This window comes from Daktulosphaira vitifoliae, unplaced genomic scaffold (genome assembly GCF_025091365.1).
Source record: "Daktulosphaira vitifoliae isolate Bord-2020 unplaced genomic scaffold, ASM2509136v1 Scaffold_4, whole genome shotgun sequence".
NCBI lineage: Eukaryota > Metazoa > Arthropoda > Insecta > Hemiptera > Phylloxeridae > Daktulosphaira > Daktulosphaira vitifoliae.
The window spans coordinates 25,911,896-25,937,430 of NW_026099575.1; the positions used below are offsets into that span (position 1 = coordinate 25,911,896).

General features: G+C 25.0%; 6 protein-coding genes across 18 annotated transcripts in view; 4 read left to right on the forward strand and 2 right to left on the reverse strand.

The window, feature by feature from the left end:
* Window positions 1–5,273, forward strand: part of LOC126903692 (uncharacterized) — a 19,807-nt gene extending 14,534 nt beyond the window's left edge. The window contains exons 5-6 of the mRNA XM_050682069.1: window positions 3,146–4,466; window positions 4,980–5,273. Of these exons, the coding sequence (XP_050538026.1) occupies window positions 3,146–4,466; window positions 4,980–5,149 (1,491 nt within the window). The 3' untranslated portion in view covers window positions 5,150–5,273. The remainder of the gene's footprint in view (window positions 1–3,145; window positions 4,467–4,979) is intronic.
* Window positions 5,274–6,765: 1,492 nt separating this feature from the next.
* On the reverse strand, window positions 6,766–12,510 carry LOC126905938 (poly(ADP-ribose) glycohydrolase). Its single transcript, XM_050686116.1, has 12 exons — window positions 12,277–12,510; window positions 11,446–11,564; window positions 11,252–11,371; window positions 11,044–11,193; window positions 10,727–10,980; window positions 10,238–10,338; window positions 10,022–10,181; window positions 9,837–9,967; window positions 9,559–9,746; window positions 9,263–9,497; window positions 8,877–8,983; window positions 6,766–8,791 (listed from the first exon to the last, which is right to left on the reverse strand). The coding sequence occupies exons 1-12, from the start codon at window positions 12,287–12,289 to the stop codon at window positions 8,351–8,353; spliced, it is 2,019 nt and encodes a 672-aa protein (XP_050542073.1). The 5' UTR covers window positions 12,290–12,510; the 3' UTR covers window positions 6,766–8,350.
* A 107-nt stretch (window positions 12,511–12,617) lies between these two features.
* Window positions 12,618–14,291, forward strand: LOC126905942 (tRNA (adenine(37)-N6)-methyltransferase). Its single transcript, XM_050686128.1, has 5 exons — window positions 12,618–12,893; window positions 12,968–13,222; window positions 13,277–13,434; window positions 13,493–13,734; window positions 13,790–14,291. The coding sequence occupies exons 1-5, from the start codon at window positions 12,799–12,801 to the stop codon at window positions 14,117–14,119; spliced, it is 1,080 nt and encodes a 359-aa protein (XP_050542085.1). The 5' UTR covers window positions 12,618–12,798; the 3' UTR covers window positions 14,120–14,291.
* Window positions 14,292–14,440: 149 nt separating this feature from the next.
* LOC126905943 (uncharacterized) lies at window positions 14,441–18,198 on the reverse strand. 7 transcript variants are annotated; one of them, XM_050686130.1, is made up of 7 exons: window positions 18,019–18,198; window positions 16,720–16,863; window positions 16,499–16,629; window positions 16,078–16,166; window positions 15,574–15,788; window positions 14,989–15,174; window positions 14,441–14,773 (listed from the first exon to the last, which is right to left on the reverse strand). In XM_050686130.1, the coding sequence occupies exons 2-7, from the start codon at window positions 16,834–16,836 to the stop codon at window positions 14,600–14,602; spliced, it is 912 nt and encodes a 303-aa protein (XP_050542087.1). In that variant the 5' UTR covers window positions 16,837–16,863; window positions 18,019–18,198; the 3' UTR covers window positions 14,441–14,599. The 7 variants fall into 7 exon arrangements, with proteins under 7 accessions (XP_050542087.1, XP_050542090.1, XP_050542089.1 ...); XM_050686133.1 differs by lacking the exon at window positions 18,019–18,198 and adding an exon at window positions 17,939–17,957; XM_050686132.1 differs by lacking the exon at window positions 18,019–18,198 and adding an exon at window positions 17,386–17,540.
* Window positions 18,199–18,536: 338 nt separating this feature from the next.
* On the forward strand, window positions 18,537–23,826 carry LOC126905941 (methylthioribose-1-phosphate isomerase). Of its 2 annotated transcripts, none has more exons than XM_050686127.1 (6): window positions 18,537–18,877; window positions 20,364–20,599; window positions 20,662–20,870; window positions 20,957–21,165; window positions 21,231–21,387; window positions 22,578–23,826. In XM_050686127.1, exons 1-6 carry the CDS (start codon window positions 18,746–18,748, stop codon window positions 22,703–22,705), a joined length of 1,071 nt encoding a protein of 356 aa, XP_050542084.1. In that variant the 5' UTR covers window positions 18,537–18,745; the 3' UTR covers window positions 22,706–23,826. The 2 variants fall into 2 exon arrangements, with proteins under 2 accessions (XP_050542084.1, XP_050542083.1); XM_050686126.1 differs by having other exon boundaries at window positions 18,543–18,877; window positions 22,557–23,826.
* Window positions 23,827–24,114: 288 nt separating this feature from the next.
* The window catches only part of LOC126905939 (tropomodulin), a 31,786-nt gene continuing 30,365 nt past the window's right edge, over window positions 24,115–25,535 (forward strand). For 3 of the 6 annotated variants that reach the window (XR_007704137.1, XM_050686118.1, XM_050686117.1), the window contains exon 1: window positions 24,115–24,369. Coding sequence is in view for 4 of the 6 variants with exons in the window: in XM_050686118.1 (XP_050542075.1) it covers window positions 24,292–24,369 (78 nt within the window). In the remaining 2 variants the exon portion in view is untranslated. The remainder of the gene's footprint in view (window positions 24,370–25,535) is intronic. The other 3 variants (XR_007704138.1, XM_050686119.1, XM_050686121.1) reach the window with 2 other exon arrangements.

Sequence of the window (25,535 nt, forward strand, 5' to 3'; positions counted from 1 at the left end):
AAAAAAAAAAAGTAGTTAAATAAAAGTTATTAGTTGCATTGGTCTAATAATGCGATACACATCTGTGAAGTTTTACTAGAGTGAGTTATTATTACCAATAATAAACTGTTATCTAATTAACGATTGCTGACCAAAAACAATCGTATCAGCTTTTGTAACAGACACTAAATTCGACGTGTTTTCAAAAAAAAAAACAAACATTATGAGTTTAAACTAATTTTAATAATTTAGATAAAATTTAAAAGTACATCATAAATCAACTAATGACGTCGGTAGTATTACGTTCTTAAAATTCAATTGAGGCCCATTATTGCGAGTTGCCCAATTGACGTCAAGTTACCGTGAAAACTACAGAAAACATTATTAAATATATTGAAATAACATATCGAACAAAACACATTGAATATTTAGCAATATGAAACAAATTGACCAACAAATATTTTATTTTGCAACCTTAGTAACATATAACATACGTAGTATAATTTTAAGTTTTACAATTAATATCTAACAATAATTATACACTTCACATGAAGTTATGTACAATGTAAAAATACTTAATTAGCTAAAATGGTAGCAACAGTTTCAATTTATCTACTTCGATCGTTCTAAAATAAAAACCCAATCAACAATTTGTTAATGCAAAGCCATTAGGCGAAACTAAATGACATGAGTGCTCAATACATTTAATTATTTTATTAAAATTATCGAAAAAAATGAAACATTATGTTTTTATGAAAATTATAATTTATACCACCTATCAATTCAATAATGTTACATTAACTATTTACATACGCCAAAAGTAACATGTTCACTTATACTATACCTTTCTTTAAATAATTAGAATTGAAAATACTAGATATTTGTATTATGTATGTATGTATATTTATATTAATATATAAACAAAGTGATCGGTTTATCATAAACCACTTGATTACTTGCAAATATATACCATATTAGAAAAATAATTTTATAGTATCATCCCTTATAATATAAAGGGGTATCAACTTAATTTTTTTAAATAGATATATATATATATATATATATTTAACTAGCTTATATAACAGAAAATAATCTAATTAATAAAATGACCGGTCGATAACAACTTTTAGATAAGTACTTTGGAAGTTATTCTCATTTTTATACATAGATGGGACGAAGAGTACGCCAAGAAAATGGCTAGTGATAAAAATAAAAACACCCACTCCTCACTTCCAGTCTAACGTTAAATTGTTAATAAGATCTGAAATACTGGGCTAAAAGTTGTTATCATCATTTTCTCAATTAGATAATTTTCAAATTTATAATTTAATTAAATATGTATGTTACAGTTTGAAAAAAATGAAGTTCACACTCCTATACATTATAAGAGATGATCCTAAAATGTAATTATTAGCTAATAAATCAAGAAATATATGTAACTAAAATAGAGCAAAATATTTTTTTTTTTTATTGTATTTATTATGCGAGTAATCGAGTGGTTTATGATAAACAGATCATTCTGTATATATTAAACAATTTTCTTATAATTCAAGACTCTTCTCGCCTTGTTAAAACAAATAAGTGCATGGAGAATAATATTAAAATATTTACAATAGACTGTGTAGTAATAGAATATTGTTTTAAACTAATTAGATGATTTAACATACTTACACTTGACTTTATTGTCGAGTGAACTATATTTAATAAAACACATTATTATACCAAGTTACTTCACTTATAATATCAAAAACCAACCACAGTCATGACGACGCATAGTGAGTACCAGTATATTTGTATTTTCTCATTATATAGATATTTGTATTATTGAAATTTGTAAATTCTATTTTTATACTGTATTACATACTATGTACTAAATTTGTAAATTGAACTTGTTACGTTAAAATAAGTAACAATAATAATATTTGATATAAGTATAGATTGATATCTGGACAGTAATTAACATTACTATTATAAAACACTTCGTTGAAGAATAGTTCATCTTTAAATGCATGTATTTATTAAAATGATAGCTTTTAGAACGTAGAATAGTAGAGAGAATCATTTCTCCACTACTCCTTCCAAATAGTATGATTTTATATCCATGGTGGCGAACCTCATGGATTCCTTTCGTACAGACACAAAACCAATAAATGTAAATCGTAGTAAAATTAATCATTTCTCAGCTACGCATGAAGCTAAAATTAGGGTTTTAATTAAAGAGTGGTAACCCTTGATAAAAAATTCTACAAGTGTATAAAAAAAACGGTAGTACAGTGGAGTCATGGTACAGCGTGGACGTGGCATAGTTGGGACAAGTTTTTTTAGATTTTTTCCATCACAACTAATTTTTAATACTATTAATAATTAGTTAAAACCATGTATTAACATATAAAAAAGATTCACTCACACAGGCAGTTTCGAACCTCGGACCTCAAACGTTAAAGAATTAAGTTTTACCGACATGACAACCGTACAATTTTCGAATTTGTTGGAAGATAAAAATGACAATTTAAACTAAAATTTCAAAGTTATTTTGCTCGACTTAAGAGAAGCAAAAAAAATTAATTAAGTTTAACTTTATATTCCATGCCAATAATATTTATATTAATAATATACATGAAAATTAGTGTAATCTCTTTGTAAGGTATTTTAAAAAAAAATTAAACACAATACCAAGTATTTTTACACAAAAATAGCATATTTTTTAATACGGTAGTCATTTTCATCAAGAAAAAAATCTATAGTTTAAAATTTTTTTTTCATAGTAAAGTATATTACTAAAGCTTTAATTTAAATTATATATAAAAGTGTCAGTATTTCCGGAACATTTTCAAAAATTAAACTTAAAGTTCATAAATAAAGTATTGCTAAAATTTTAAACTTGAAGAGCTTCGCACAACAACCAGTTGAATCCACTTAAAGACATTTTTATGTGGATTGATTTACTAAAATACTTTTTATTAGTAGCAATTGAATACCACTTTTTCTAAAATAAACATCTCTATAATAATTTTATTATAAAACCAATTTTAGACTAAAGACGCAGGCCATTCTGCATGAAGCTTTTTGTACATATTTATATCTATAGAAATCAAATCAACAATGATTTGCTATAAATAATTGAGGAATTTTCTTTAAATTTACTATTTATTTTATTTTTTTATAGGAGTATATTAATGATATTGTCAAAACGCATATACCATCTAAACAACCTCAGTGGCAGATAACTGTTGTGCCAATCGAGGATTCATTTTATCTTTTAGTGAGAATGCACCACCTTTACGCATCTGAAGATGGAGTGGGAATAAGCGATCTTTTATTACTTAAATCGAACGATTGGAAATACACTGAGAAATCGCCTGCACATCAAAATGATGTTGACAGCATACAAAATATATTGTCTACCGTTTATCAAGCGCCCACGGCATTACCTCGGCTGTATGAACACGTTTCGGAAATTTGGACCAATACGTGGAACGAGTTGGTGTCAACTTACGATCCTTTAGAAAATCCAAAAATTCTAAAACATCGTCCCAATGCGTTCGTATTCTCCGCCATGGTTGCCATAGTTATGATGTCTGCATACAAAGACACTGGGTATTCTTATTATCCGAATAGTGTAAGAAAAGAATTAGTTAAACGCAATATTCGCTGGCATTACGCATTGGAAAGCATAGTGTACACTTTCCACCCGGCCTTGTGGATTTCATTCACGTGGTGGTTGATGGTCAAAGGTCTATTCCGGTTTCCTATAACTGTTTTACTTATGTTCAGGAATACATATACGTACGTGTACTGGACTTATGTGCTCATGTACAGCGCCTCAGAAATGCTTTACATTTTCCGACTGGTTTATAACGCACCTCGAACTGTTATTCAAGAACTGGTGTTCCCATTTTTCAGTCGAGAACAGAGAGTCGAGTTTTCTTTGAGTGGTAAAAAATGTGTATACTGGTCTGGACCAATCGACATGGCCGTAGTCAATACCATTCACAATAACACAGGGGCGGCAACATGTGAGATACAGCTATCCATGTTGTCGGCTGCTTTACAAGAATACTTTGATAAGGCAAATGTCAAGTACCCGAAGAATGTGATGACCACTACTCGGTTTGTATCTAAAAACAACCTATTTCAACTTAACGATCGACGTGTAGTTTCTTATGGTTTGCTATCACTGCCGTTGCCCATGGACATCGATAGTGAACCGATTTATTGTTTACATAAGATGCAAGAATGTTTACAAGAAGCCATAGCCAATCAGACAGGATTATACATAGCTTCCATGTGGCAGATTGACCATAGTCTGGCTACATCATTCTTACCTTCTCCATTTGTCAGTTATGGACTGAGCTACTTATCTAAAAAATATCCCTTAACGGTCACATACGTAGAAGAAAATAAATGGGACAATGAAAAGAGACGGTTGTTATGGGATCAAGAAGTAGAGGCGATCCTATATTGGAGGCCACCTCAAGCAAATGTCTGTAAGTAGACAATAATAGTTACAGATCAGATATTCAAACATTTAATTTCATTCAATGTACCCAATAATTTCAAAAATCATCGAATTATTTTATAATATAAAAATCGGTTAGGTTCTTCTTTAGCAAAATGAAATAATAATATTTTCAATCAATTTTATTACGTTGAGCTTTTAAATGTCTTATTTTGGACAAATATTTTCAAACTACCTAGGCTATCAGACTATTGAAAAATATTTTAATGATACTTTGATACAATGATGACTTTTTCAAAAATCTTAAATATTTATATAAACATTTGATACGTCCGTTTTAAAACTATGATCTTTTATAGTAATAATTTGTATGTTTATGACAACATTCTTTTAAATTTTAATTAAAAACAATTCTATCTTAAACGTAATGCTCTTAATAAAAAATGTACTTTATCTAAAAATAATTATTAGGTACAATTTTTCTTTTTTTCCACATTAAACTTTTTGTAACTTAAGTATATACATATGGTTTACATTTCAGGCTTATCTTTGTCTATGATGAACTATGGCGGAAATCTCAGATTAGCTATTATGGCTGATGCAAAAATGGCTCCATTATGTCAAGAGATAGTATCCAAATATGAAAATAATGTACAAGCATTTGTCTTGGCTGCAGAAGAATATGCCAAAATCGTTAACACGTCTGATTAATTTAAGTCTCTATTACTAATATATTTTATTCTATACATTTCCTACGTCAATTTATATGTATTTTCTATAAAAAAAAATATTGAATTAACTAAATTACATGTGTTTTATTTACAGTCACAGTCAAGTTAGATTAGATTGTCATTTATAAATATGATGATTAATATATCAAACAAATCCTTTAATATTCTTTATATTAGTTGAAAAAGTCTTGTGATATTTGTAAAAAAAATTATGTAAACATAAAATTTTGCTTCTCACATAAATTTAACTCGCATTGAATATTTAAGATTTTTAACAATATTGAATATTTATTTTAATATATCTTATTCGTTTTTAATATTTTTAGAAATTATTATTTTTTCTTAAAGATTTACCATTATTTTTGTTGAGTATAAAACAAAAAACTATTTGTTGTACTTATTATAGGGCTCTACAGGAGATATGAATATAGAACTAAATTTTCCATGACATAACTATAGTTTAAATAAATGAATTATTGAACTATGTAGATTTTTATTGTCCCCCTATTATGAGAATCTGACTACGCTCCTGTATCCTACTATATGTTAAATATATGTATTTTGATGGTCCGCGAACATTTTCCAAATTGCTAATATCAAAAATGTCTAAAAATAATAATTGGTAACTCTTGGTCTAACCCATCACTATGACTAGGATTATACGCGATTCCTGGAATTTAGGAGGTGAACCCGATTTTCCATACAGACGTGATGTCCAACATAACTGGTGACAGCGTTTGCATAAAATATTTAGTGAATAGTTAGACTAGGTTACTAGACAGTTGACGTCCCGTTTCAATGTGGTGTTATCATAACAAGATAGTTTAGATAATTATCTGGAGCTTTCATTTGCCGTAGTATTGCAGTTTTAATTACGCCTCGGGTAGTTTAATGCCATAATGCTCATTCAAAGCTTGAATACAATATTTAGGGCCTGTTTACATGTATAAAGGAACTCTGCGATTTGTAATAATTATCTCTGATACTGAAGTATCGTAATTTTAGTTATAAATTCTACCCGACACCTTTAACGACAGATAAAGAACGGACAAAACTTTTAATGTGATAATTTGTTTAAACTGTAATGATAATATTAGTGTATTTTTTTGATAATTTTTTCATATTATTAAAATTATTTACACTAAAAGAACATTATGTTCACTTGGGTTTTCTTGTTTAACTAATAGTGATGTCATAAATAAAATACATTCAATAATAATATCTTAGTTATGATTATAAGTATTGTGGTAATAGTATAGAGACGGCAAGGCGTTGGAAAAAGTTAATATGTGTGAACCTCCGCATATAATAGGATACAGGAAAATGTTAAAAAAATAAATGCGTTGCTAGCAAAATCGCACGCTTTGAACGTCGATAGTGTTATGAAAAAATCTCGATTTTTACAACTGTGACAAATCGTTAGTAAACCATTTTTTATGAATGGCTGTCTATTTTGTCTGAAGTCGAGGAAAATTTATTCTGCTTCAAGCAAAATCTATAGTCATATTTCATGATTTTTTCCTGAGTAAATTGTTGAAACCAAAATAATTCACTTATACACTAATGTCTATTTTTTATACTTAGAAACTCATGGCATCGTGTAAAATAATTCAATATATTTATAAAAAAACAAAATGAGAAGTTTATTTCTAATATACAAAATTAGTGATAAACAAATTAGAAAAAAATTATTTTATAAACAAAAATTAGAATGTCTTATTATAGTTAAAAATAAAATTAATTTCTTTATATACTTAAGAACTAAGAAAAAATTACCTAAAGAAATAATACATTAGTTTATATCGTACGCATCTAGTCGAATAAGAATCAAAAAATTATACTCAACAATAAATTGATGTGTCTCAATTACTCAAAGGAAGCAACAAAAAAAACTAGTTCACCGTTACCCATATTGATTGTAATGAAACTTGACAGTGCTTCAAACTAAAATCTATTAAAATTGCCAAATGCCTATACCAAAATTATGAATAGTATTCGCCCATATGATGACATTCTTTTAAAAAAACTGGAACTTTCTCCAGGAAACTATCTTTTTCTTCATTTTAATTTTGAGATAACTCTTCATTCCTATTTTCTCTACTCTATGCCAGTATTCTCGACTGTAGCTTTAAGTTCTTTCTGCTTATTATTCCACATACTTATAAGCTTTTTAATACTTATTCAATCATTGGAAAGAGTTAAATCGTAAACAAGTAATTTTAAATTTTTATTGAAAACCATATAAATAAGACCATTGTGAATTTTTTTTTCAAGTCAACGTACATAAAAACAACCATTTAGTAACCACCCAAAGTGTCATTCCTAAAGTACTAAACTTTGAAAAACTTCTATCTTAAATTTTTTCAAATTAATATGAACTCCGTGAACTATGCAGCTATCACACACATTTATATTTACTCATCATTGTCTGCGTGTTGTTAGTGGCTAACATGGATCTCTAAAACACCTCTTTGTGATTCAATGAAATGTATGTCAATGTAGTTGTAATCGAAACTACTATAGTATATATTAAGTCATTCGTTAAATTTCTGAATGGGATTTCATCCTTGGAAACTATCAAATTTTCTGCCGTTTTCTGAGCACCAGAATAGGCGACAATTTTTCCAGATCATCGAGGAGGAGCTTTTGAATTTTACAAGTTTTTTCTACAACTTGGTGGAATACAATTGGCGTTCCTGAACAATGACCGATTACAGTAACGTAGCCTTCAATTAAAACGTCAATCATTTCAGATAACACTTCACTTCTAAGCATGTCATTTAACAACATTGTATAATTAATAAGCGTAAAATTTTACAAAAACATAAGAGATGAAAATTTTTAATTGGTTAAAAAATAATTTGTATCATATTCACTTAAAGACAATCTTTAAACAAACATTCTTTATGTAGTGTTACCGAAGAATTTAATTCAGCCGATGATGTTTAATAGTAGTAATTTTTTTATAAAAGTATATACTTTAACTCTCAACATTTCATATACATATATAGAACTTTATGCCTTATTCAAAACTTAAGTATTTAACCACAAAAAGGTCCTATTTTCACAGTATTTTTAATTAAATGAAAACATATAATACATTTTTTTTTTATGTTGAAAAATAATTATACAATATCAACTCAGTATTAAAATTGACAATTAAATAAAATTTAGAAAAAAACTATGATTTTTTAAAATAATCTGATATTTTACGCTTAACTCTTTTTTTACCATTTTCTTCATCTCTTTCTCGTTTTAATTTACTCAAAGACTGAACAGATTTTTCAGTTACTGATTGAAAATCTTTTTTCGAATCATTTAACTGAATCCAACTGTTTTTTTGTTGTTGAATACATAAAGAGCGATCTTCATCATTTCTCAATTTAAACTGATTAACTGGTAAAAATTTCACATTTTCAGAATCTACTTGATCTTCGTGATTTATATTTGAATTAGATTCAGGTTTAAGTGGTTCCTCTATTTTATTGTGAGAGTTTTTTTCAGGTGTAGCTTCAATAACAGTAGGGCTCACACATAAAGATTTGATTGTTTTTTCAAAGCTTGCATCATCAGATTTGATGCTATCGTCGACAATATTTGCTGTTTTTTCACATTTGGACTTCTAAAATATTTACCACAAATTGAATTAAACATTTTAATTAAAATTAATTTATAATAATCAACACGATTTTATTTTACATACCAACCTGTAATTCTCGGTTAGAAACTGCATTATAAATAAATTCATACAAATTTGATCTAGAATGGCTCAACATATATTGATTATATTTAATTAAAATTTGGCAAATTTCTCCTGTAATGAAAATGTAAATTAAATATTTCCAACACAAAATTGTACACTAATGACTAATAACAGTTTAAAAAAATAGTTTTAAAAATACAACATAAAAATTGATACTATTTTTGCTTAGTTAATTAAAGAGAGGTGAACTCATAATGCAATATTATTTCCTAATTGCTCATTTGAGTATGTATATCAAGAATATTTGTGTAGACTGTTAAGTTTATTTCTTTTTTTAATTATTTAAAATATATATCAATTTTAAAATAAAATAAAAATTAAGAAACTCACCCACAGTAACTTTTTTGTTTTTTAAAAATGAATGTATATCATTAATAGAGTCTCTTAATCCTGTATCACCAAAAGTAAAATAAGCAATGTCACGCTTTGCTTCTGCAGCGCTCAATAATTGTAGTAAAGATTTCAATTGACTATCTCCTCTAAATGCTCCACAGCCCCAATTTCCTGTAGCTATTGATATATCAGAGCAATCTGATTTGTTTCCCCAAGCAAAACCCGAGTAAGCCTTAAAATAAATCAAATTTTAACTATTTAACTAGAATTATAGTAAATAAATATTTACATACTTTATTAAGTTCTCGTCTTAAATGTTTAGGAGCAAATTGAACTTGTGGATTTCGAAAATATATAGCATCAATCGCCATTATAGTGCAATATCTTCTATGATTATCATCAATTAAAGTATTATCAATAAAATTTCCAGTCCATTTAAATGTGTGTGAGTATCCACTATAATCATTAAACTGTTCAACTCCTAATTAAAATAAATATTTTAAATTATTATTTACAATTTCATCATTATGAAAAAATTATGAAAATAAGTTAGCCTTAAATTAACTCCTACCAGTGATAATTATTGATTCTGTTGGTAACATTTGTTGTGAAAATAATTGTGATACTAGTAATTCAGGACAAACAAGAAAACGAATCTCTTCTTGAACACAACCCCAATTGAGTACTCCACCTCCAATAAACCTATATTATTTCAATAAAATAAATGATTTTTATAAATTTAGTTAAAGTACACACTTGTTAGCAAAGTCAACTTGAAACATTCCATCTCCATCTTCTTCTATAGTTCCATCAGATGCAATATGAAGATTTGTCAATAGATTTGTTGACTTCAACCAAGTTGGTAACTCATTTTCAGTTAAATAACATCGAGAGTAAGTTATTACACCATTAAATTCTTAAAATAAAAATATTCCAATAATTGAAATAAAATATATTCAAAAATATACTTACTAAAATTTGAACTGGTAACTCTTTTAAAATAATTTATAAGACATTTTAATTTTTCATACAAATACTTGTCATCTGAATTTTTTACTCTTAACTGAAACAATCTTTAAATAAAAATTAATATTAATATATTTATGAAATAACATATATATATATTTCAATATTTAATAAATCTCTTAAAAATCTAAAAGTAAATTTGACATAAGAATACATTATTATAACAATTGTATGATATAGTGGTTTTGGTAACACTCTATACACAAAAACAAAATAAAAGATAGAGGAATACTGTTAAAAGTAAATTCCATGGCTAATTTATAATACCTTGGGATCAATTGTAGATCAATATTCTTACTTAACTTTTAATACTGATTTATTTTAAAAAGTTTCTCTCCAACAATATTATAATTTATTTTTTAGTCTAAAATGTATATATTCATACTACTTATATTAAGTAAACTTCGGTATATTTAAATTTTATCAGTAAATTACCCATTAAAATTAATGTGAGGATAAGTATTATATTCTGAATTTTCTCCACTATTATTTCTATGTGGAAATGTACATAGAAAAGCATTGGCTAATAAACAAGCTATTTGTTTTTTGTTCATTGATATTGAATGATTAATAGTTTGTTTTAATAATGGTATAGGATTTGTAATTAATTCCGGTAACTGTAAAGCTAACTTGATAATTTTGGGTAAAAGATGTTCAAAAAATCCTTCAGTCTCTTCTTCAGATAAAACCTATTCATAACAAATTTTTAACTATATAACAATATATGTATATACATTTTTTAAATATCTTACATTATCAAAAAATGAATGTAAAAGATGAAAACGCCAAATGCCTTTGTATTTTAAATTATATGACTTAATAGCATTTTCTAATTGTTCACTGGTCAAAATAGGTTTCAATAAGCTATCAATAATCACATCCCATCTATATTTTTTAAAATCCTATAATAAAAATTATATTTTTATCATTCATCTTCTCAACTTGAAATTATATACAAACATTTTCTTTTTCAGAAAGCAAGTTGGATTTAGAACATGGTAACTTTACATGATTATTGTCCCAAACATCATGCAAGTTTTCAGGAAATGGTTCTAAGACACTATTTACATTTTTTGAAACCTAAAAAATAATGATAAAATATATCATTTATTAAAAGTTAATAAATAATACTAAAAAATGTTTTTTTAACAAACCTTAAATAATATTGTATGTTGTGGGGAGGGTATAAGTAATGGAAATAGCTTTTTTCCAAAGCTTCTAGGCAGCATACTTTTATTTGTTCCTTTCCAAGTGTTATCATTATGCATATTGCCTATATAATTAATATATGTTATAATAACCAAATATAACACAGTATAATATGTACAAAATTGGTTAACTATTATTTTAACTTAAATGATAAGGAAACTTTCCGTTAAAATTTACTTATTACAATATATTATCTAAAAATAATTTGGACTTACAAAATTAATAATACATGTTTTATTTTATTAGTAGGTCTTAAAACTTCTACATACAACAAAAAATAACTGACTTAAACACATAAATATTATCAAAGACATTTAAATAGTAAATATATAAATTAAAAAGCTCATAATAAGTTATGCATAAGTATTTCAAACTTTGTTTACATAGGTTTCTTATATTTATTATAGTGATAAACAGTATTATTCAAATGTTATCAAATAAAGTTTGAATGAAAATTGACTTTTCTGTAGCTACAATATAACACTTTCCACTTTAAAGCAATTTAAAGAAAATTAATTGAACAAATGTTTTTAAGGTACTGTAAAATAGGTCAATTTGGGGCGGTATTTTAACTTGACAAATTATTATCTATAATCATTTAAGCCATATAAATCTACAGCATTAGTACAATTTACTAGTATTATTAAAAAAAAACAAAAAATATTAGTTAATAAAAATTAAGTGATGAAATCTATAAAATATTTAACTTCTCTTATTTTAACCAAAAAATAAAATTCTAAGTAAAAATTTTATATTTAAAGTAATAAGAAACTTACCACCACATAGCATCTTAAGAAAATTAAACAAAATTGAATTTTAGTCAATATATTAAAATATTTAAATCATTTTTTACGAATTAAAAAACTGTTAAAATTAAACTTAGATAATTCAACAGTGTAGTATAGACTACATAATGTTGCGTGATTCGCTATCAACAATAAAAAAAAATTAATGCCAAATATGCAATATTTTTCTGATGAATATAAAAGAGTAACATTAAATTTAACGTTTGTAATCTTTTATTTGTAATCAATTCCAAATTTTTATTGCAATAAGAACTGATAAGATTATCAGAACTAATAAATAATCTTATGAAAAAGTGTTAGGATATCGGTTTAATGATTATACAAGTAATAATAATCAATAATTCTAAGTATAATGTTAATTGTGTAATAATATTAAAAAATGTATAATAAGAATGTTTTATTTAAAAAATTATTGTTTCTAAAATTAATTTTTAAAACGTCAACTCAATTATTATAATATTTTTTTATTGATTTGTAAGAAAAATTAATGAAATGGACGTACCTCCAGATGAACCAGAAGATGTCAAAGACCTAGTAGAAGGTCTTAAACAATTGTCTGTTGCTAGAGCACAAATTTACTCACTCAAGTAATTTTTATTTTTAATGAAAATTGCCTTAAATTTTGAAATAATTAAAATGAAATTTGATATATTTTCATTAGGAAACAAAATGAAGCTTTGAAAAAACTACTTGGGGAAAGAAATTTGGTAACAAATGATCTTAAACAAGTTAGAGAACCTGAAAAAATTGAAATTTCCATAATAGGACATATTCAAACAAAATTCAAAGAACGGCGATGTGTCCCACGTCAACCAGGACTTTGCCCATTAGCTCAAGCTAAACTAACTATATCAAACACAATTTTTACTAATCCAGATCATGCACTTGAAGGGCTTGCTGATTTTTCACATTTATGGTTAGTACATCTTTTATTTTTTAGATAGCTCTTTAATAACAGTAATTTTTTTAGGGTATTATTCCATTTCCACAAAAATGATACTACTCATATTCATGCCAAAGTATCTCCTCCAAGATTGAATGGTTTAAAAACTGGTGTACTTGGAACAAGATCTCCACATAGACCTTCCCCTATAGGTTTATCACTAGTTCAAATTGATAGAGTTGAAGGTTTGTTTTAAGGCTTTTCATACTTAATATAATTATAACAACTAGTATAATTTTTTAGGAAACTCTGTGTATTTTTCTGGTGTTGACATGATTGATGGAACTCCTGTTGTTGATATTAAGCCATATATTCCACATTACGATGCTCCAATGATGTTAAGATCTTTCACCCAACCAATATCCTTGTTTGATAATGGTTCACATCAAATACTTTTAGATCCATTAACTTCTGATCGCGAAGCACCAGATGGAGAAGAAAACAATGCTTATGATAACATTCCTTTGTCTCCCCTCCATTCAAGAGTATTTTATAACACTTAAATATTTTTACATAAAATAATTCAATTTCTTTTCATAGGTACGAGTTCCTCAATGGATTACAGAACCTATTACACAACAATTTAGTGTGGAATTTTCATCAAGAGCTAAAGAGTTTTTAGATAGTTTGAATATGACTGATATAGAACCAACAATTATCAATATTTTAAAAGAAGATCCTAGGTCCATTTATGTACGAGAACGTTATAACAATCAATTTTATACATTTTTAATTGGTGGTTTTCATGTTAGTTGTAAGTTTGACGATAGTAAAAACTTAGTAAGTGTATATAGAATTTCCCCTGAAGAAAAACTTGATGACAATATTAATCATGAAGAAGTAAATTGTTTACCAATAGAAAAAAATTAAAATAGATATATTGTATAATGAAATATGAGTAAACATTAAATATTTATGTCATTTTAAAAACTTTGTATTTTTAATTAAACACAAATTATTTTTAATTTTTTTGTAAACACATTCACATATAATGGTTTGATATTTAAAACATCTAATATGAATAAAAAGAGAAATTTATGTTTATCTCATAGAAGTGTTAAAAGCTTGTGATTATGTTGCTAGGTTCATGTATATATTTTTAATTTTACAAAATTATAAACACATACATAATAAACATGACTACAACAAAATATATATGCTAGATTATAATTATTTTAATATCATTATATAAAATTTGGAAATTTACTGATGCGGTTAGAGTTAATACTTATTTTATATAAAATTACAAAAACACTATAGGTGCTTTTTTATTTCTATTTGGATTGTATATTACTATACATCTTAATAAATACATATGATAATTATGAAAAAACTAAACAAACAATAATATTAATTCATTTTCAAAAAAACTTCATGTCTTATTTTAATTTTTTTAACAATGATGTCCTCAATTTCTATTCCATCTTTATTATCTTTTTCTGATAGATAAATATCTTCAATTTCATTTTGACATATCAATTTCACATGGTATTTTCTTGTATGAAGTAAATTTCCAATTACCAACTAAACAAATTAAATATTACGTAATATTAAAAAAGATAGTAACAATAATAAAAAGTGATAAACATTTTTAATAACTGCACTGATTATTCCGAGAATAGAACTGAAATGACCAAATAGGTTACAAGTGGTATAATTAAAAATTTTCTTATAAATACTAGACTCCTTTGAGTGTACTGATAGGTAGGCTTAACATACTATAACCCAATTTAACTTACTTGATGTTTGTACTTTATGAGTGCATCCTTGCTCTTTGATTCTAAAAGAGAATTATCAGTCTCTAGTTTAAACGAAACTATGAAAGCTTTAGGAGACCAAATTTGAGTAATAGCCATTAATACTTTAGGTACCATACGCAAAGCAATCACTGGAGGTCCATCTTTTGATTGTATTTTATGTTCAGCCTAATAAACCAAATGTTAAATAATAATTTGTGTTAAAGAAGTTTGTTAGAATAAAATTTTAATAAATATTTGGTTTTATCTTATATTTAATTTTTAGTTGTATATCAAAAAATGTGTATTTTTAATAAATTCTTTAAAAAGTTGTATTTTTGTATAAATGTATCTCGACAACAAAAATATAATTTTTAATTATATAGTTGTTTTAAACCTTAAAAAAAAAAAATTGATCATTTAAGAGAAATTTAGAACAAAATATTCTTATATTAAAAATTAAAAACTTAAATTTTTAAGTATATTATGATAACTTATAACTAAGTATTCTATAAATCAATTCCATGTAAATATAGAAAATAACATAAAATTCAAATGTTATATTTAGTGTTCCATTAAATGTATTACTTTTTTTACCATTTCATTAGGTGGAATATAAAAATCTGAAACAGCTGCAGCTAAGTAAATTAAACAATATCTGTTATTCAATAACTTGCAAAATCCTCTTAATAGCCACATATACTCCACTAATGTTGTAAAAGGAATAGATATGATATTGTTAGAACTTTTGGCATCCTTGTATTTTTTTAATACAGGTATTAGATTTTCAAGATCCTCTTTTACTGTAACAAAAAAAAAAATTAATTATGAGGTATTTAAAACAGAATGATCTATAAGTAAGGAAACCGGAAAATTTATATGTACAAAGAAAATATTATTCGTACTCTATCAAAATTTTATATATCCCACATATTATTCAACAGACATTTTAAGATTTAAAAAAATTGAATCAAAATTTAAAAAAATATGTTCTAAATATTCCACTTTTAATTTGCATTCAGCAATTTTGGAAACTATTTATTAATATCATGTATGTAATTAATTTAAAGTATTAATCAAAATGTTACAAACCTTGGATTGATTTATTATTCACTATTTCCAATTTATCTAGTAATTTTGAATTTAAAAAATGTCGAAGAAACGGCTCCAATGATTTTGATCTGAAATGTAGTTTTTTACTTTACATTAGAGAAATACAAAGTGTTCAAAGGGTAAGGAAAAGGGTATATTGTTCAATTATTGATCATCTGGTATAACAGATTAAATATAAACCTAAATATATAAAATTATTGAATAAAAAAATTTATCTCATTTTTCATAAGTAGTAGTTTTATCATAAAACCCTTTTTTATTTTATCATATCAGAAGCTTTTAATTTCGCCTTAATTAAGATACTAGGGATTGTAAATAAAAGCAATATAAAGTTTTTAAAAAACAATTTGTATTTTAATACCTGTTAAAAATTATGAAAAACATAAAAAATACATAATACCTATAAAGAAATATAACTGCATAATCTGAATCAAGAAAATATTCAGCTGAAGCAGATCCACGAGTTCCTGCACTAAAATTATCAACAAATCTTACAGTATTTTGTTCTATTGGGACTGTTGTTCCACCAGACTAAAACCACCAAGTTAATGAACATAAATATTTAAAAATAATCACTTCACAAATTAAGCGGTATAATAAAATTATAAATTAAAAACTTACTGTTATTAAAACAATCTTTTTATTTTCATGATGAGATATAAATTGTTTTATTTCAGTAATTATAATTTCATATGAAGCGGGTGATGAATGACTATTATAAAATGACTCCCAATCCATTTTGAAATATATTTCTTACTGGATATCCTGTTATATTAAAAAATTAATACCAATAAATTTACAAGATGGAATTTGCATTGCTGATCTACTTATAAGATAATTAAATTGCCATGTAAACCTTGAAAACATTAAATATTCAACAAGGTTTTTCATAATATAATTAGGACATTTAAAAAAGTGGACAACTACAAAATTTGGCAGTAATATATAACTGTTTCTATAACCAACAAAATTTTATGACTCATTTAACTCAATACTATAAGGTAATATTTGTAAGCTACAACCTATTCTCATTCTCGTTCTTAAATAACGAATTATAATAATTATAATTAAAATAATAATGTAGATAAATTCAAATACTTATCTATATTTTATCAAAAAATAATACCCCTAATTTTTATCAAATTATTAATATCTAATATTATCATAATTAAACACTTGTAACAATTATAAGAATATAAATATAATTATCATTAATTGTGATAATTGAATGAAATGGCTATCAAAAATAAAAAAATTCACGAGGTTGCCTGTGTTTTATTAACACACCATAAACAGGCAGGTTTTAACTATTTTTAATACTTCTGTATTCTTGTATTTATGGATTTATTTCTCATGTTTCTACAAAGAATATAAAGATAATTTTTTCATAAAAAGCCTAATAAATTTGCCCTATAATAGTAAAAAGTTGTTTGGTAAATTCTACATTAAGAATATAGTCCAATAACTTTGATCTGTTATTTATTATAGATAAAAGATATTATCTACGACATTAAAATGAATATTTTTCATTTTACTATGATCCACTGTAAATCTTCCTTTTTATTAGTATAATTTTAATATACTTATAAAAAAATAGTATATTACCAAGTAAACTTTAAGTTCACTAACTATAATAAACAATATCTTTATATATATAATACACATACAAAAGGGATGGGCTCATATTTTCTAATGAAATAAATTTAAAGATAATTTTCATTATAAATCCATTAATCTTTTTTGTAATAAAGTTCTTAAAATTGGTTAAATTTACAAAAAATTCACATTTGTCGAAATGCACATATAGAAATTTTCAAGAAACCTTTGTTCTTTGACTAACCAAAAATATTTAATAAACATTTATTCTTTACAACTATATTAACACGTAGATTATCAAAAAAAATTTATTTTGGTAATTACAAATGCTTAATTTAAACGTTAATGGAAGATTCATGGCACTAGAATGCCCTTTTTGCTTGGAATAATCTTCTGAAAAAAGCACGTAATAATCAAAGTAGCGATAAAAAAAGAATTTTTTAAATTGAAAAAAAATAGTTTGAGAACTTTAAAATCATTAGAGCAACCACGATCTTGGGATTAGCATTTTTTTCTATAGGAATGGAAGAGAAAAATAATTAATTCCTATATGTTTATGTGTTAACATAAACGTGTTAATCTACAATGGTAAAATTTTATCATTTAGTATACTTTAAAGATTTAATGTCAGATTTTTACTCGATTTATATTTAATGCTATCATTAACTTAAAATTTATCCACATTAAAATTGATTTTGAAAGAATATTGGTTAAAAAATAAGATTCAGTATATAATGATCAATACAACCGTTTCACTTTTATGTGCAAAGTATGATTAGTGCATGATCATAGTTGATATCTTTTAAACCCCAAATTTACTGATAACAATAGATAATATAGAAAGAATTAGCAGCTGTTGAGTGTTTATGTTTGTGAGTGAGTCTCGTGTAAAACAATTACCGTGTTGTACGGTCTACAAAACGGCCACCGTCTAAGTTTCGACCGGCGATCGTTGCCTGCAGGTTTCTGCGGACTCCACAGTCCACGTTCTTCTAATATTTTCTACTAAAAATAATTTTTATATTAATACTCTGCCGCAAAGCCGGCTACTATGACACTACAAGCAATTAGATATGAAAATGGCACGTTAGAAGTGTTAGATCAACTACTTCTACCAAAAGAATCGAAATACATACCCATTTTAGGCGTCGAAGATGGATGGAAAGTTATTAACAAAATGCAGGTATTTAATATGTATCGTTTTGTACTTTTTATATTTGTTTTTTATGACATCCAACTGTAGAGTTTATTAATGTGAAAACTAGTTTTGATTACTTAATTCAAAATGGATTTTAATTTAAGTGATTTCATTATTACAATTTATTCCACCTATTAACAGATGTCTACAAATTATTTAAAATTAAAATTGTATTATCATCTCATATTCTATGTTTTGCAAAATATTTTCATTAAATCATTTCTCCTTAATGTTTATAAGTAATAATTTTTATGAATTATTTCTTTTAAAATAATATTAAACAATTTTTCCTCAAAATAGTTAAACAACTTAAAATTTAAGTCGTTGAAAGTTAAATATGTTGTTACTCATAGAAATATTTATTTTTTAATCATAGGCTTAATAATTATTTCTTGAATTTAAAAATAATTACAATAATTTCACAATATTATCAGTCAAGTTTTAATATGCATATTATATAAGCTTTAAAAAAAGAATTTTTTTATATTATAATTTTTGAGTAAAAATTAAATAATAAGATAAGATAATAATGTTGTCGTCAAACTTAAGATTAATTCTATATTTTATGGCTATCTTTAATTTATTTTTTTCATTATTTGAGATCATTTTTATATTACAAATTAATAATAAAAGTGCTATTATTTTAATTAAGTACTACCTAAAGTATATTTCTAGTACATGAACAATATTTATGTTAAATTTTAATAATTAGAATACTAATATCTTATATTTGTTAATAACTNCTAAAGTATATTTCTAGTACATGAACAATATTTATGTTAAATTTTAATAATTAGAATACTAATATCTTATATTTGTTAATAACTTATTCAAATTTCTGTTAAATCCTACTAACTAATAATATCTTATTGTGTAACTATAATATTTAAATTAATTCTTAAATAATTAAAATACAATATCTATTTTTAAATTATATTTTTATTCCAAACAAATGTACTGTAGTGTTTGTTAAGAACATTTGGTCTGTGTATTGCATGCCATTTTACATCCTTATATGAATATTAAATAAAAATGAATGAGTTGCTAATTAATATTTCAACTACCAAGAATTAAAAAAAAAAAATTTAATGCATGCATACATGATTTTATATTTTAATATCATACTTATAAATTGCTAAATTAGCAAAATTACTTTTTTGTGTTTTTGTTTTGTCTATTTTTTATATCTAGTTGAAACTGAATATTTTAATAATGTTTTTCAAAAGATCTATTAATAAAAATACTTATTTAAAATTTTATATCTAATTCTTTAAGTAATTCCAGAAATTTTAAGTGATATAATTAAATAATTTTTGGTTAATACTATTTTTAAATGGAATGTCAATAAAAGTATTTTAAGGTATATAATTAATAATGATGTATACATCTTTGAAAACAAAAAAAATCCTTGTTTGGTCAAGTATAAATGTAGAATACTTTATATTTGTCTATTTACATTTATTTATTTAAGGTTCGAGGTGCTCCAGCAATTGCAATTGTGGGCTGCCTAAGTTTGGCTGTAGAAATTTCAAAAGAAGAATTTGAAAAAAAAAAAGCCCTTCGTAGAGAAGTTGAAGGAAAATTAAATTATTTAATTTCTGCCCGCCCTACTGCTGTAAATATGAAACAAGCTGCAGATCATTTGATATCTTATATTAATTCTTTAGATAATGATGAAAATATTTCAGCCCAAGAAATGCAAGCTAGGTAAGGTTTATTTAAAAATTTGTCATTTATTTTATATAATAAATCTTTTTGAATAATTATAGGTTTGTAGCTGCAATAGAAGCTATGCTAGAGAAAGATATATCTGATAATAGATCAATTGGAGAATTTGGTGCTAAAGCTATTTTGAATGGTGTCTCAGATGGAGAGCAAGTTCGCATTTTAACACATTGCAACACTGGTTCGTTAGCAACTGCATATTTTGGTACAGCATTAGGTGTTGTTAGATGTTTACATTCCGCTTCAAGACTTGGTAATTTTCAATAATTTTTCATTTTATTTTTAATTATAACATAGAAAAGGCTAAGTTATTTTTTGATGAAAGTTATTTATTTTTAGAAAATTGTTATTTTACTGAAACAAGACCTTATAACCAAGGTGCTAGGCTTACTGCCTATGAACTAGTTCATGATAAAATACCATCTACACTAGTGTGTGATAGTACTGTTGCTTATTTAATGAAGACTGCTCAGATTAGTGCTGTCGTTGTTGGAGCTGATAGAGTAGCAGCTAATGGTGATACAGCTAACAAAATAGGAACATATCAAGTATATATTTATATTTTTTATATAATTAGCATAATTGTTATCATTATTATTATTATTATTTTAAGATTGCAGTGGTTGCAAGGCATCATGATGTTCCATTTTATGTGGCAGCCCCATTAACGTCAATTGATTTTAGTGTTAACACTGGTGATAGTATTATAATTGAGGAACGGCCTCAAGTAGAAATGACACACATAAATAATATTAGAATAGCTTCACCAGGTAAACATTTTATTTTTAATGTTGCATAGATTATATGAAGAACATAATGAGTACAATACATTGTCTACTGATTATCTTTGCACTTATGTTTTTTATTCTTAAAGTGAAAATTTAAATAAATATATTCTTTGAAATGTATTTTATGTTTATAAAATTAGGTAATTCATTATCAAAGTTCTACCTACATTGTTTGTTAATTTTTGCACACTAATCTGTAAAAATATAAGAAAAAACTAAAAATATTCAAAAATTCATAAAATTACTTGTTATTATTAATTTAGCATTGCCTATCTATATTTAACAAATGTTACTAATTTAGAAATAATTACACCTATTCTCACTAACTATTTGATATATGAACTATTTCATATTTTCATTTTTTTAGTTGATAAATATGTCGTTTCTCTTCTTGTTTGTTTATTTTTTACAATAAAATTTAATTAAGTTAAAAATCCTATTTGATTGCGAGTTATAAAATAAATAAGTACCAATAAAATTAGGTTCAATATTTTAATTTTTTTAAAAGTTTTATATTTATCTCTAAAAATATATCATTATTATTAAAAAACTTTATAGTATTCAGCATGATCACTCATAGTAATTTTTTACACAAGAAAATTTATTCCTGTGCTTTTATTTCAAATGTAACAATTGCTGGGAAACTTAAAATAATACATTTATACTTTCATTTCTTTTTTTACCGCAAGTAAGATGTTTACTATACATTTTTATTTTTCTATTAATAAATCATAGCTGTTTATTAATCATTTTTAAAGGCTTAGAGAATTTAAAAATTCTATTTTAATTACTACTTATATAGTTTTACTTTTTTTACTTTTGTTTTGGGTTACTAACTTATTTCAAGATCCAATGAATAACACTAAATTATAGTTACTCTTGTACTATAATATTACTACGTCTTAATGTAAAAACACAAATATTCTGTTAAAATAAAATAGTTCAATTTATTAAGTTTGATAAACATTTCAAATTAATCTTATTCAAAAATACATAACATTTATTTTAATTTTTTTATTAATTAAAATTACTGCACATAATTTTATGATTATAAATTTATTGTAAATGTTTTAGTTTGTTTAAACAAACTATATTATTGTAATAACTAGTATTTAATTGTTTACACAAGAATTATATCTGTATTTTTACAGGTGTAACATGTTGGAATCCAGCATTTGATGTAACACCAGCTCAACTGATAACTGGTATAATAACTGAAAAAGGTGTTTTCAGACCATCTGAACTTTCAACACTTCAATCGCAGTTACAAGATCACAAAAAGTTACTTCCTCAACTATAATGAAAATTAAAATGTTTCAAGTTTGTACTTTATTAAGAATATTACATTGTACAAATTTTAAGGGAAAATTATATTAGGCTTATAATTATAATCTATCAATTAATTTTTAACCAGCAAAATTAAGATTCTTTATTGATTATATAATCATTCTTATATTAATAATATATTCCGTCTTAAATATGATAGGATAATTGTTAAGGAAGTAATAAACTTAAATTACGCTTATATTTATTTGTATAAGTCCATTAATAACAGGCCAATAAATTTTTATTTTAATTTATTTGTCAAGTATAGTTGTGATATATTTAATTTTTTTAGAAAACTAATTAATTTTTCATTGAAAAATACAAATTTGTATTGTAAAACGTAACTTCAATTATTGTTTTATTGATGAAATATTTTTTAAGCTTAAAATGTCATCAATGTTATAATTATTTGTTTTAAAACTGTATCTTATTAAATTTATATTTAAATTAATTTCTTTAACTTTCTGTCTGATAATATGTGCGTATTATGTTTTACTTTAAATCTATATATTAAATAAGGCGTTTCTATTAACCTACTAGAAATTGCTCAGAATTATAAAAAATATTTTATAATTACATTCATGTACTTATATGTCTACATATTTATTGCATTTATTGAAACTTAATGAGCTTTTGGAATATAATTTATTTATTTTTCGTACAAATACATTTTTTTATAACCGAGGATAATAAATCATTGTAAGTACAAAGCAAATCATAAAATCATTCAGCTGTTCGTATAAAATTAATTATGTAAATATACACTGTTTAAATTAAATGACTATGATTACTGTACCATCATTTTTTATCAATGAGAAACTTAACTATCAGTTTTTTAATTGTAATAACAATGATTATTATTGTAATAATAATAATAATAATATTTTTTAAATATTATGCATTAATGATAAATTTAGACGCTTGTGTGAATCGAGAAAAAAGAAAAAAGTACTCGTATATTGTTATATTGTACTCAGTAATATTTGTGTGTAAAATTACTTTTCTCTATCATGTGAATTAATATTGTTCACGATGTGTATGATAAATATCACCAATAACCCGTATTAGTATGTTAAATACAATTGAAATATCGAAGACGTTGTTATGTTTTAATGACGCTCAAATGTGACCATAACCTTGAGATTTGGAAATAAAAAGATTCTGAGAAAAAACGTAACAATATTATTACATTGTATGTATTTCTGAAAAATTTACATTGAGATTAATAAATGGCGTCAATGAAAGAAAAAGAAGACGTGCGTTGTTCGTACGTGTTATTTTCTTTTCTTATCCATTATAGTCTATTTATAGAATTTAAGGGACTGGGCGTTCTTTCTCTAACAAGCGCATGCTACCCAATGTGCCATAATATATAGCCAACTGATGTGTTAAACAGTAACGCGGACGAGAAAAACATTTGTTCTTCAACATAACATAAATCAACTTAGGATATCATCTGTGATCGCGAGTGTTTAAATATCGTCAATTCGTTTTTTAATAAAATTAAACGTTGTTAAGTTGCGGTGAATCTTTTTGCTGTCAGGATAACCATATATCAATATGGGGAGCGTCGAGGAAATTTATGAAGGAGAAGTGCATCGCACAATTACGCGAAGAACAAGCTACAGAATAAAAGAGGTATGAACTTAAAAATTTTGATTAAAACAGGACTTAATAAATAATTTAAAACGAAAAATTAATTATAAATCTATGTCTTCGTTAAATAACATTAAAGTAAATTACCTTGTATACTAAGTGTATTGATGATATTCAATATTTTAAATAGACTATCTTTATTTATAAAGTCCTTCAAATCGATTTTTTTAACTCTTCCAAACCTAATGCCCTATTTTTATTTTTAATTAAATTTATTCCGACAGTTGACTTCCTAATTTCTTTGTAAAATTTTTCCTAAAAAAATTCATTTTTTCCATATAACATTAATTCAATTTTTTTTCTGATAACCTTCAAGGACACTTAATTTATACGTCAAAAAAAAATTTTAAACTTTGAAACTACATATACTTTTATACTTTACTAACTAATAAATAAAATATTCTCTTTTCGCTAAGCATTTTTTTTCTTCAAAATTAACGTGTTGAATTAAACTTACTTAGTTTAGTTAATCACGATAATAATTGTACTCTTTAAAATGTCTTGTTAAAATATTAACTTAATTATAGACAATTGATAAATGACATACGGAAGTGTAAAACATTATTACTTTACTAAAATCACTATTGTGTACTATTCTATTGATATCGTCACGATTATTAAGTTTTAAATACGTTTAATAATTTTCAAGGTTAATGAAGTTTACTCTCGCATAATATACTTCATACAATTGTAGTATATTATGCGAGAATAACGATAAATTTTGTAAAGATCTTTCATATGCCTAAGAAAATATGAGAGAACGTAGATAAAAAATAACATTCAGGGTCGTTTTAAATCTATGTACTTTACAGAAATTCGTCGAAATAAATATAATGCGTAAATAATTACTACAAAATTTAATTGTATAATATTTACTTTTTATTATTATTTTTCGGGTGCAGTTAATTTATTAACCTTAAAGTTGCTTCGATATCCTGTCGAAAGTATTCAAAATGCTTGATAAAAATCATTAAAAATTAAGTATTTTAATAGATGTGAAACTAATAAGAAGTGGAGGTAAAATTCAAACTACATTATTAAAATGACAAACGGTATACTACTAAAAAATCCCCGGGCCTAACTAGAATATTTTGTCTGAAGGGTCTTCATTATTTCAAGGGTGTTCATAAATGGGCTCGTAGGGTGTA